The sequence below is a fragment of the Podarcis cretensis genome (genome assembly GCF_951804945.1).
Source record: "Podarcis cretensis genome assembly, chromosome: 16".
NCBI classification, from domain to species: domain Eukaryota; kingdom Metazoa; phylum Chordata; class Lepidosauria; order Squamata; family Lacertidae; genus Podarcis; species Podarcis cretensis.
In genome coordinates this window covers 17747507-17759816 of record NC_137186.1, presented here as the reverse complement: position 1 = coordinate 17759816, position 12310 = coordinate 17747507, and the positions used below count along the sequence as shown (strand labels likewise).

Below are 12310 nucleotides of genomic sequence, written 5' to 3'. Positions count from 1 at the left end.
CACCTTTCAAGCAGAGAAAGAGGCGCCTAGAGTGTGAGGGGTCGCTCAATTCTTCATGGAGGGCCAGACGAAACAACCACAGACTACTAGCCACACTGAGTGTGTGTGTGTGTGTGTGTGTGTGTGTGAGAGAGAGAGAGAGAGAGAGAGAGAGAGAGAGAGCATCTTTATTTAGCCTTGCAGCCCCCTGCCAATCCATGTGGGCAACCCCAGGTACTTGTGGGTCTGGTTCAGTGCAAACAGCCTGAGGGCGGCTTCCCTTGACCCTCCTCAATGGTCTGCATTTCCACCCGCTGGTTTCCCTCCGATTTGCCAAAGATCCAGCCTTCACTCAGTTGCAATTTAGCTCTGCTTCCTTCCAAATCTCTCTCTCTCTCTCTCTCTCTCTATCTCTATCTCTCTCTCTGTTTGAGTGCATGATGAGTTCTGGAGCGGAGTGATTCTGAACTAATGAACCTTTGGTCTTTCACTTTAGGAAGATGAAGCAGCTTGTGATTATTCTGCTGTGCGCATTTGTGTTTCCAGAAGGCCAACGGTGCGGTAAGCGTGTGGGTCCCTTGGTGAAATAATAGCCAGTAATAGAGGAATGAGCTTCAAAAAATCAGGCCAAGTTCAAATTGTTTCTATTAGTGTGGCAGCCCCCTACACTTCGGAACTTCCTGCCTATTGACATCAGGCATGCAGCTTCACTATACAGTGGTACCTCGGGTTAAGTACTTAATTCGTTCCGGAGGTCCATTCTTAACCTGAAACTGTTCTTAACCTGAAGCACCACTTTAGCTAAAGGGGCCTCCTGCTGCTGCCGCGCTGCCGAAGCCCAATTTCTGTTCTTATCCTGAAGCAAAGTTCCTAACCTGAAGCACTATTTCTGGGTTAGCAGAGTCTGTAACCTGAAGCGTATGTAACCTGAAGCGTATGTAACCCGAGGTACCACTGCATTCCTTTTGGTACCTGCTAAAAACATTTTTGTTTAGAGAAGGCTACCCAGATGTTTAGAAAGTTGATGGGAGTTTTAATCTGTTTTTGGCCTATTGTTATTTTAACTTTTTGAAAGTCTTGAACTGTTAATTTTTCTTATTGATAATTTTACTGGGGGGGGGGGGTTTGTAAACGACCCAGGGGTTGTTTTTTTTTACCACCAAGCAATGTATAAATGCAGTGCTTTTTTCTAAAAAAATATGTTTAGGAGTACTCTTATTTTGACTCAATAAAATCACCATTTTATAATTCAAATCGGGAAAGATAAATACAGTGAATGGACAAAAGTACAAAGATTCACAAAATGTTTAGGGGTATGCGTACCACCAGAAAAAAGCACTGTATAAATATGTATACATTTGATGAAATTAATAATTAAAATGCAATAAAATAAATGGAAATTGAATCCTGACAACCAGAGAGGCAGTGCTCAAGTCCCATGAAAGTGTCATGAGTTCGGCCTACACTCGTGTAGGACCCTGGCAGAGACACATGCCCAACTGGCATGTTCCCTCCCTTCTGGTTGATCATTCGGGAGCTTCATAAGCTTTCTTCAGCCCGAACCAAAGGACCTTTGGGTAGATTATAATATATAATATATAATGGTCTTAAAATAAATATGGCTGCTTTAACCAGGAGGCTTGTGTGGCAGTTGGAGGAGACCTTTGGAAAGAACCAAAATTCACAGGTTCTGGCTGCGTATGCAAGACCTTTCATCCTATGCTCAGTGGAGACCTGAGTACTTGCTTTTTCAACATAATCCACACAGCATCTAGACCTTATTTTTTGCTTATTTTTTTGCTGCCGAAATGCACTTATTGAGAAAATGGTTTTATTCTGAAAATGGAAAGCTTGTTGCATACTGATTTGGCATTACCCTGCCGTGTGTTCTTTTGAATAGTTTCAAAATGTTTTGCTTTTAATTTCTGTGTTTGTGTTGTTGTTGTTTTAAAAAAACCACTTTGGTGTTTGCCACCCTTTGGGAGCAAAAGCAGGATAGGCATTTAGTAATTAAATAAAATCATGTGTTCTGATGACCTGGCTCCAACTGGCAGCTGGTAAATCACATTTTTTGCCCCAGTTTAAGTTTCTGAACAATCTTCAAAGGCAGCCCCATGCTAAATGCATTACAGCAGTCTAGCCCGGAATATCCTAGTGCAGAGAACTGTGTCAGGATCCTTCTTCTCCAGAAAGGAGAACTGTGTAGAATCTGCATAAAAGTGTAGATGTAACCATACTCTCCCTCTCTCTTTCTCCCCCCACCCTTTCTGCTTTGTTTAAAAAGCAAGTGTTCTGGTTCCACTTCGTGTGACCCTTCTTATTTTATTGCCTCTGCACCCCAACTTCTTCTCCAATGAGTTTTAAGGAGGCAAGCATGGTTCTCCCCTCCCTCATTTAATCCCCACACCACCTTGCGAGGCAGAGAGGCAGTCACGCCCAGCAAGCATTATGATGGCCAAGTGGAGATTTGAACCCTGGTCTCTCCCAGGTCCTAGCAGTCCAAAGCTCTAACCGCTAAACCACCACTGGCCTCCCTCGCTTGCGGGTTTCCGACCCACTAGTTGAAGACCAGGGCCCTGACGAATCTATTCTGTGCAGAGAGCAATGGCTGTGTCACTTCCTTGAAGCGAGACATCCTCAAGCTGATGGTCAAGTGGGAAGATGCGACCTGTCTCCAGAACCATCAAGGTCTGCCCCCGAATCTCCTTCAGTCTCTGCCCCGAAGCTGCATGGAAATCAAAACAGCACTGGAAGGAGCCACAGGTGGGTGAGTCAGGAAAGGGGCATGTTCGGTCCAGAACTTTCAGTTGCCCATGTGACCATTATGGCGGGGCCTTGAGCTGGCTGTTGTGGACAGGAATCAAAGTGATTCCAAACTATGCGGGGATAGTTCTTGTCAGTGAAATTCTACTCAGTATTGATCCAGAGTAGATTCCAATGCATAGTAGCAGAGTAAAAACACGTTGCAGGATTTCCCAAAAATAGACCAGAGGCAATTAATATTTTATCCATCAGAGTTTTGCTGAAGACAAAAGAAATCCAGTTGCAGCAGACTTAACTTAAACTTACAATAAGTCTAAACATTAACACTAAGCATACTATGTGCAGAACACCACACCAGAAGGAAGAGAGGTACAAAGAGAAATCCAGGCTCCTTCTGCCCTTACTATTATAGTCAGCACGACCTTGACAGAAGATATAAGAGAACTAGTTTAAACCAGCTGTACTCAGCTTCTCTGAAGGAATCACCCAAACATGACCCTTCTACAGTGGTACCTTGAGTTACATATGCTTCAGGTTACAGACTCCGCTAACCCAGAAATATTACCTCGGATTAAGAACTTTGCTTCAGGATGAGAACAAAAATCATGGCACGGCGGCAACAGGAGGCCCCATCAGCTAAAGTACTTAACCTGAGGTACCACTGTACTTGTTTCTTTCACACAAAGAAGCTTCCAGAACCCTCTTGAATATATTAGAATAGGAAAGATCTCTACACATCAGATCAATACTTAATGCACTAAGAAATGCAAACTAAGAGGTTTGTGCCCCACATATGGTGAAACTGAGACCAGCAAATACAGGCACCCCTCCTCTTTAGCGGCTGAAATTGCGCAAGTCAAATGTGTGCAAAATGGGGGGTTATTGTGTAAGAAATATCCATCTCTAACCACTGCTGCCTATTATATTGTATATCTTATTTGTGACTGAGAGGGCTATTGATGGCTATCAGCCATGATGGCTGTGTTCCTGTCTCCACAGTTGCCGAGACTACAGGAGAGGAGAGGGCATAGCTGTCAATGTTTCCCGTTTTTTAAGGGGAATTCCCTTATTCCGAATAGGATTCCTTGCAAGAAAAGGGAAAAATTGACAGCTATGGGACAGGGCTCTTGCGCTTGGATCCTGCTTGCTGGCTTCCTACAGGCATCTGTTTGGCCGCTGTTGAGAACAGGGTGCTGGACTGGATGGGCCTGATCAGGCAGGGCTCTCCTGATATCCTGGTTTCCTCTTGCAGATGGGTTGTATGACTTGGCCACAGAAGATGGCGAGGTTTACCAAACCTTCTGCGACATGACCACGAATGGAGGCGGTTGGACACTGGTGGCCAGTATCCACGAGAACAACATTCATGGGAAATGCACCCAGGGAGACCGCTGGTCTAGCCAGCAGGGCAATGACGCCAAATGGCCTAATGGAGAAGGCAACTGGTCCAACAACGCCACCTTCGGGTCAGCAAAGGGCTGCACAAGCGATGACTACAAGGTCAGCTTTGCTTTCCGTACTGCACATGGTGGGTTTTCTTGATTAGGAAGCATAGGCAACATAGGTTGTGTTTGAATATAAATCCTAAACCAGGGTTTAGTACCTAACGAGTGTAAGTCTTGGGCTTTTGCACTCTTCCTTGATTTCGCCTTTTCCACAATGCGGCTGGAACCATTTGCTTTCATTTTTCAGCTAACCAGTTTGTCCTTTCGCCCACCCCCCAAGGTGGGTCAAACTGCGGTTAGTTTAAACTGGGAACGGAGTAGAAATATGGGTCTGCATTCTGAAGTGAACTGACCTCATCAGCTGGGCCTGGACTTACATGTGGATTAGAAGACAGCTAACAAAAATGCGGGACGCAGGTGGCGCTGTGGGTTAAAGCCTCAGCGCCTAGGGCTTGCCGATCGAAAGGTTGGTGGTTCGAATCCCTGCGGCGGGGTGCGCTCCCGCTGCTCGGTCCCAGCGCCTGCCAACCTAGCAGTTCGAAAGCACCTCCGGGTGCAAGTAGATAAATAGGGACCGCTTACCAGCGGGAAGGTAAACGGCGTTTCCGTGTGCGGCTCTGGCTCTGGCTCTGGCTCTGGCCAGAGCAGCGATGTCATGCTGGCCACGTGACCCGGAAGTGTCTCCGGACAGCGCTGGCCCCTGGCCTCTTAAGTGAGATGGGCGCACAACCCCAGAGTCTGTCAAGACTGGCCCGTACGGGCAGGGGTACCTTTACCTTTACCTTTACCTTTAACAAAAATGCAGACACTATGTATTTTGCGTGGCCAGGTGGAGGACCCCCCCCCCGAGAGGAATAATGACTCATGACAATGTGTTATGGGATTAAAATTGGCCACAACTTTATTAAACTTTCAGATGTAGGGAGACCTTGGCTTAGGCATTGGGCGTTTATCCCTCCCCGTCCGGGGATCTGGGGAACATCAGGGTTATCCAAACTGTGTGGGGATTGGGCTGGCTCTGGAGAACGTTTGTTCAAGCAGAGAGGCCGCCTCCCAATTTGCCGCAATGCAAGGGAGAGCACTGACAATGAAATGGTGTATGGCCAGTGACTCCCTTCCACACAACCCCTTTAACAGGGAACCCTGGGATGGCTGCCGTGGGGGTTGGGGCCATTGGGTCACTGCTTCACGCCCCCTGCCCATTTAGGGAAGAGAGACTAAAGGATTCCGCCCAAGGCCTGAAACTGCCAAAGTTGTGACGTTTTTGCTACGGGGAAGGCAAAACCTGCCAATGCAGGGAAATTCCTTCCCGGTCCTTCAACAGCAACCATCAATGACCGCAGCAGCGCCCGCATACCTGTAAAGAAGAGGTTAACCTGCAAACAGAAGGTGCAAACTGAGGGAGGGCAGGGTGGGAGAAGCTCTGGAGCCGACTGAGGACTCCCAGGTAAGTTCCACCCTCTATTGTGTGTGCAGGGTGGTCCTAACCCTACCTGGTCAACTCCCCTGGCAACACCTCCCCAGCTGGGATTGGCTAACTGTCCGAGGTTAGGTGGGAAGCTCCAGGTATCCAGCTTGGGGAGGCGAAGCCAGGCTGAAATGCCGGTGGTCATGTAGGATCAGGTGGCTGATCATACGGAACTCACCTGGCACCTTTTTTGGGACGATACCTAGGGGTGGTATTATGAGGTTAGGAAAAGGAGGCTCTGGGAATGGACCCATCACCTGCAGGTGCTCTTTGGCAATTTTCTTCTCAGCAACGTGTGGCATCTCCCATACAAACTTTTTTTTTTGGGGGGGGGGTTAGTGCATGATGGGTTGCCTACCACTGGGATACGAAGCCTTCCCTGAAGCCCTCCTCAATGTATTTTGCTGCCTCCCTGTTGGGGTACTTGTGAAGAAACAGTAGGATGGCTGAAAGAGAGATGGGTGAGGGGGCTAGGGAAAGAAGAGGGCCACCTGAGGGTATTGCTTCTATTTGGCTATGATCCAGAATTGCCTGAGGGTGCTCCGGCTTCTCTTTTTTCCTGGGGCATACCTGTACCTGAGCAGCGAGAGCCTCGAAAAGGCTTCTTCCCTCGAAAACATTTGGTGGTGGGGTGCGATCCGCTGCAGCGTTCACACTCATGAGCAAATCGACATTTCTCTCTATAACAGGCACCGTCATTATATTCCCAGCACAATTTTCTGGGGACCTCGGGTTGGGGTTTCGACTGCTTTGTGTTGTCAGGCCTTTTCTCAATATATGGGACAACCAATTCTGACCACAAATCATTATCCTGTACTTCCCACCTGGCTGTGTGGTACACGGTTGCCTTCTCTCTAAAGGCCTCGTCATACTCGAGTGCCGCTGCCTCCCCAGCTATAGCCTTGGCTTTTAGGATAATAAGCTGGTATTTGGCAAGGTGCCAACCTCTGTCTGGGTAGGCTGCACTTACTATCCCCATGTAGGTGGAAAATGCAGTAAGCCAGTTGTGGAAGTTGCGCTCAACCAACACTTCCTTGTCTTTTTTCTGCTGCTTAGCAGGTTTGGCCTTTAGGCTAATTGATGAGGCAGGGGATAACAAGGAGAATAGGTCCACAAACTTACCATTAAGGATGCGTTCCCTTATCTTTTTACACAGGCGAATGCCTGGCGGCTGGTCGACCCACTTAAAGTTTGATTTCCTTATGCGGCCTCTGGAGTCAATGCCCTCCTCTCCACATGGCACAGTAGCGCCATTGGTGCGCCTATGCTTCCTATTGCGGCGACGCCATACCCAATGTGGCAGCCCTGGGGCATGCGGGCCCGTGACCCAATACCCCTTGATGTTTCCTTCCCGCTCACTGTCAGAGGAACTAGACCTACCTGTCGAGCTTGAAGACGTGGAAGACTCCCTTCTGTACTTGTGCCCCCTTTTCCTGCATCTGTGATGCTTCCTTCCATGATGACGCGAGCTGCGAGCCTCAGGGCTCTTGTGCCTATCGGAGGAGCTGGAGTGGGGGGATCTACCTCTGTGCCCTGAGGATGCGGTTGATGAGCAGGACCTGTGTTCTAGGGTACAGTGGTCTGGAGAACTGTCACTGCGCCCTCTATTGCGGCGGTGAGGTGACTCAGGGCTCCTTCCGCGTGATTCCAGCCTCTCCAGGCGTCGCTTCAGCCGAGCAATGGTCTTGTCCCTCCTGTCCCCATGCTCCGAGCGCAAAGAACTATCACTATCGGATGAGCGGGCTGGGGAAGAACTCACCTGACGTTTGCACTTTGCAGCTGACCTCCTGTCTGCATGGCTTGTGGAGGCTAGCGGGCCTTTGGACCTTGATAACCCTCTCACTGCAGCTGCCCTCTTCCTGGGCGCGGCTCGCCCAGGTGTGGGATGCTCGTCCCCAGATTGGCGCACCCTCCTCCGGCCCACTACCTATACCTGTGCTGACTTACTGGCCGCACCCCTTATAGTGCCCCTTCTTATGCAGGGAGGAGAAACTAATTGACGCTTAGGTGGCATGGTGGAAAGCTAACAGGGTAGTATGTAAAGGTAGAAATCTATAGACTGAATGAGGACTGAAGATGTTAGTGATTCAGAACTAATATACTGAAATGCTGACGCTTGATATTGCGGGAAAGCTAAGGGTGAAAGGGTGAGACAAGAGCTGAGCCACAGCAGGTATCGCTAGAGTAAGCTGTAAGATAAACCAGGAAAAACAGTTAAGGTTCGCTGCATAATATTGCCCAAAGTCAACGGGTTATATCCTGTAGCTGGTGGATAACCAGGCACCAGGCCCAACACTGGCTGCAAATCTCAGCAGTGATAACGATAATAGTAATAGTAATAATTAAGGGCATGCATCATTCATTCATTTATTTACTATATTTTAATATTTATTTTTATTAGCACCCTAAAAATGGCTGCTGCCACTCTCAAGATGGCCACCGCCATGTGACCGCCCCTAACATGGCCGCTGCCATGTGTACCGCGGAAACCTGCCGTGGGGGCCGCCGAGTAAGCGCGGGGAACGAGCAAGGGCTGCGCTAATGCGGGAATCGGCAGAAAGCCCCCCCGGGAGAAAGGAGAAGGCTGCAGGAAGCGGCGCAGCCCCTGTCCCCCACGAGCACGGGAAGCGGCGCAAGATCGCCCCCCTGCAATGGCCGCGAGCTGGAAGGGGAAGGCCACAGGAAGCAGCCCCTCAAAGATGGCCTAAAGGCGAGCACGGGGGGAAGAGAGTTGAGCGGAGCGCCAGTGAAAGCGGGAATGGCCTCTGAGCCCGCCACCCCTCCAGGGGCGCAAGCACGCCGCCGCAGCTACCCTGCCCCCCGGGGCTGCAAAACTGCCCTGTTAGAAAGGGGGAAACCAGAAGAGTCTCTCTCCGCAGCCGCCACCCTCCCCATGCCGAAAAAACGGGCACAGGAAAAGGAGGAGGGCCCGAGATCATGCAACCTGCCTGTGGGAAAATAGCGCCCACTGTAACTTCAGCAAAGAAGCCAAGGCTCCAACACGCTGCTGGAGAAGTGAGGCCTTGAGTGGAGAATAAGGATGGGGTGGTGGAAGGTATAGGGTCCCTGGTCTTACCTCCGGCAAGGATGCGGTCCAGCGATGTCCGCTATCCAGAAGCTCTGCAGCCGACTGAGGAAGCCCAGGTAAGTTCCACCCTCTATTGTGTGTGCAGGGTGGTCCTAACCCTACCTGGTCAACTCCCCTGGCAACACCTCCCCAGCTGGGATTGGCTAACTGTCCGAGGTTAGGTGGGAACCTCCAGGTATCCAGCTTGGGGAGGCGAAGCCAGGCTGAACTGCCGGGTCGTGTAGGATGGGGGGGGGGGCTGCGTGCAACCCGCAAAAGGCGCTCCCCATTTGAGGTGGGGAACGGTCATTATGGGGAAAGTAATACAAAAATGAAAGCAAAAGTTGTCAAGGATGCTGCAAAGCAAGTCCCATGAAGAGTGGGACTGAGGACCAGATAAAGCTATCTGGAGGGCCACATTTGGCTCCTGGGCCCAAAGGTTCTTACCCCCAGCATACAAGATTTTACTCTCATACTTTTTTGCTTTTCAGAACCCTGGCTACTATGATCTTGAAGCTCGGGATTTGGCAATCTGGCATGTCCCAAACAACACCCCCATGAAGGAATGGATGGATGCTGCCATCTTGAGGTACCACACTGAAAATGGATTCTTAGCTGAAGAAGGAGGCAACCTTCTCAGGCTCTACCAGGTACGTAAGCATGGTTGCCTAGTGACTCAGTATTTGGGCATTGATAGCTGTGACTAGTTTGGAGTACCTGGTGCCCTCTCAATGTTTTGGGCTCCCAACGCCTATCAGCTCAGCCCCCAAGCAGCATGGTCATTTTGGATGACTCCCTGCAATTGAATTGACATTTTGTTTTTAATTGGGATATCTAATCACATGTTATATCTGTTTTGGACCAAGTTAAAGGCCAGCATAAGACAAGTGTGATCCTTTTGTTTTTATCTTCTCACATTTGTTATTATTAATTTATTGCATTTATATCCCACCTTTTTCTCCAAGGTGTTCATGGTTCTTCCCCATCTAATTTATTCCCCCAAACAACCCTGTGAGGTAGGTAAGGCTGAGAGGCAGCAACTGGTCCAGCATCACTTTTTTAGAGGCCAGCATATATATTCTCAGACAGGCCTTTCTCAGCTCTTTTGGCATTTCTTCTCCTTCCAGAAATACCCAGTGACATTTGGGATTGGCACCTGCCCAGATAACAACGGCCCAGCAGTTCCTGTCATCTATGATACTGGCAATGTGCAGCAGACATCTTTCTTCTACTCCCCAAATGCTCGACGTAAGTTTTAGTTCCGTGAAGCTAGTGCTCAGTGTCAGCGCAAAAAAACTCTCATGGAGTTAGACCAAGACCTGAAACTTGATTCTGAAGTAGGGTTGCAAGGTCAGGAGCATCCCAGACCCTGAGATTTCAGGGCCCAATCCCGAGAATTAGGAATAGGCTCTGGTGATGTCATGGGGTGAACTTTAGAGATTCTTTCTCTGTGCTCCCTCCCAACACTGAGTCCTGGAGATGGAGGTTAATTGGGAGAGAGGAGGAGGGAGCAGAGGAGGGCAGATTCCCACTCCACTGAGAGTCTATGCAATAATTTGCATCTGGCTCCTGCCAGGCTGAAGCTTGCAAGCTGCATTCTTTATTATTATTACAGTGATACCTTGGGTTACATACGCTTCAGGTTACATACGCTTCAGGTTACAGACTCCGCTAACCCAGAAATAGTACCTTAGGTTAAGAACTTTGCTTCAGGATGAGAACAGAAATCGTGCGGCGGCAGCGGGAGGCCGCATTAGCTAAAGTGGTGCTTCAGGTTAAGAACAGTTTCAGGTTAAGAACGGACCTCTGGAACGAATTAAGTACTTAACCTGAGGTACCACTGGATGATGATGATGATGATGATGATGATGATGATGATGATGATTATTTATTGGCATTCATGCCCACCTGGAGCTTCAATACCCCCTGCCCCACCTGGAGGCAGCCAGACAAACCTGGAGACTTCAGGCCAGCCCAGGAGGTCTGGCAACCCTGTTCTGAATAAAAGAAAGAATGAGTGAACCCATCCATCCTCATTCTGAACTTGAATTTTAGCTGTTCAGCATATAAAATGATGGGACTCTCCCAATTATTTTCACCACTTTCGGGAGATGTTTCTTGATTCATTAGCCAAAATAAGGCAACTGCCTCAGTGGCAGGTGTGGTGGTATCCCCCTGAGCTTCCCTCCTGAGTGCCCTGTTGCTTCCCCTATGTTGGGGACAGACCATTGTGTCTTCTTCACCCTCCACAACTGCCTGAAAGTTAGCTGCCCTCAGGTCCACTGTTGCGAGTGCTAAAGTAAGACGCGGCTCCCACTCCAGAAGGTATCTGTATAGGCTGATACTCTTTTTTAAAAACTGGAGATGCCAAGCACTGAACCTGGGGCCTTTTGCACCCCAAGCAGCTGCTCTGCACCTTGGTATGCAGCCTCAGCTGAGCCGTGAGTACTGTGTTCAAATTAACAGCTAGCAGCTGCCAAGCTCTTGGGATAGAGGACAGTCTATATGCTGCATACTCCATAATATCCCTCTCCCCCCCCGACTCTGATTTTGTTTTTCCAGCAAAGATTGAACCTGGCTTCATTCAGTTCCGGGTGTTTAATAACGAGAAAGCTGCCATGGCTCTGTGTGCTGGGGTTAAAGTCACAGGATGTGATACAGAACACGTGAGTGGCTTCTTCAATTGCCAGCATTGCATATCCTGGTCGCAACGCTCAGGCCGGCCCAACCATTAGCCCTGCTGAGGCAGCCACCTCAAGCAGCAGGCTGGGGTGGCTGGGCGGAGGGCAGCAATTCCAATAAGCCAGGCAGCAAAATGTATTAGGCCGGGCCGGCCCCTCGATTTTTTTAGATTGTGCAATCAAAATTCTGGCTTATGCTTCTTTCTTTTCTTCCAGACCTGCGTTGGTGGCGGAGGGTATTTTCCTGAAGGAGCTTCGAGGCAGTGTGGCGACTATACTGCCTTTGATTGGAATGGCTATGGCGCACACAGTGGCTTTAGTGTCTCCAAAGAGTTACTGGAATCTGCCATGCTCCTTTTCTATCACTAAGGCGAGGAAGGAGATCAAAGTAAACATGACAGTCTGTATGCAATTTGGCATGATTATTTTTTTTTCAAGTAACAAGGCATGTAATAGAGAAGTCCCACTACCCCCTGGTTCACATAGTTTGGCTTTCACAACCCTTTATTTTTTGATGGGCACTATCTGAACCCTGTAATAAATAAAAAAGAATGGAATTATATTTTTTGATGTGACAATAATATTAAAAAATGAGTGAATCTTAACTTGCCTGTTTTCTCCCCTAATTAGTTGTATGATGCATATCAGGTGATCCAAATGATCACCTGTTTTTTCTGTTTTATTTTCTGTATGTTCAAAATTTAATTAAAAGAACTATTTTTATAAGAAAAAAAAGGTGAGGAAGGCTGTTAGGTGAGGAAGGCTCTAGAAGCTCATAATGTGTTTGAAAGAATATTGATTTTGACCTCATTCACAGAGGTCAAAGTTATTCCCAGTGGGATAATCTGTTACTCCTCCTAAAATTTGGGATGAATGTTTTAACCGCTCTCAAGCAGTTTCAGCATTT

At 48.6% G+C, this 12310-nt stretch overlaps 2 protein-coding genes across 2 annotated transcripts in view; one reads left to right on the top strand and one right to left on the bottom strand.

Annotated features, from left to right (window-relative positions):
- Positions 1-12310, bottom strand: part of LOC307204982 (ras-related and estrogen-regulated growth inhibitor-like protein) — a 226159-nt gene that overhangs the window by 18745 nt on the left and 195104 nt on the right. The gene's annotated exons all lie outside the window — the stretch shown is intronic.
- LOC307204908 (intelectin-like protein) lies at positions 394-12008 on the top strand. Its single transcript, XM_079957051.1, has 7 exons — positions 394-540; positions 2578-2742; positions 3995-4242; positions 9214-9372; positions 9850-9970; positions 11285-11388; positions 11620-12008. Exons 1-7 carry the CDS (start codon positions 480-482, stop codon positions 11770-11772), a joined length of 1011 nt encoding a protein of 336 aa, XP_079813177.1. The 5' UTR covers positions 394-479; the 3' UTR covers positions 11773-12008.

What these genes read in the sequence shown, in the direction of transcription:
- LOC307204908 (XM_079957051.1), top strand. Translation starts at nt 480, where the DNA reads ATGAAGCAGCTTGTGATTATTCTGCTGTGCGCATTTGTGTTTCCAGAA. An exon ending in AGCACTGGAAGGAGCCACAG is followed by an intron (nt 2,743 to 3,994) that starts GTGGGTGAGTCA and finishes TTCCTCTTGCAG; the next exon opens with ATGGGTTGTATGACTTGGCC. An exon ending in CAGGATGTGATACAGAACAC is followed by an intron (nt 11,389 to 11,619) that starts GTGAGTGGCTTC and finishes CTTTTCTTCCAG; the next exon opens with ACCTGCGTTGGTGGCGGAGG.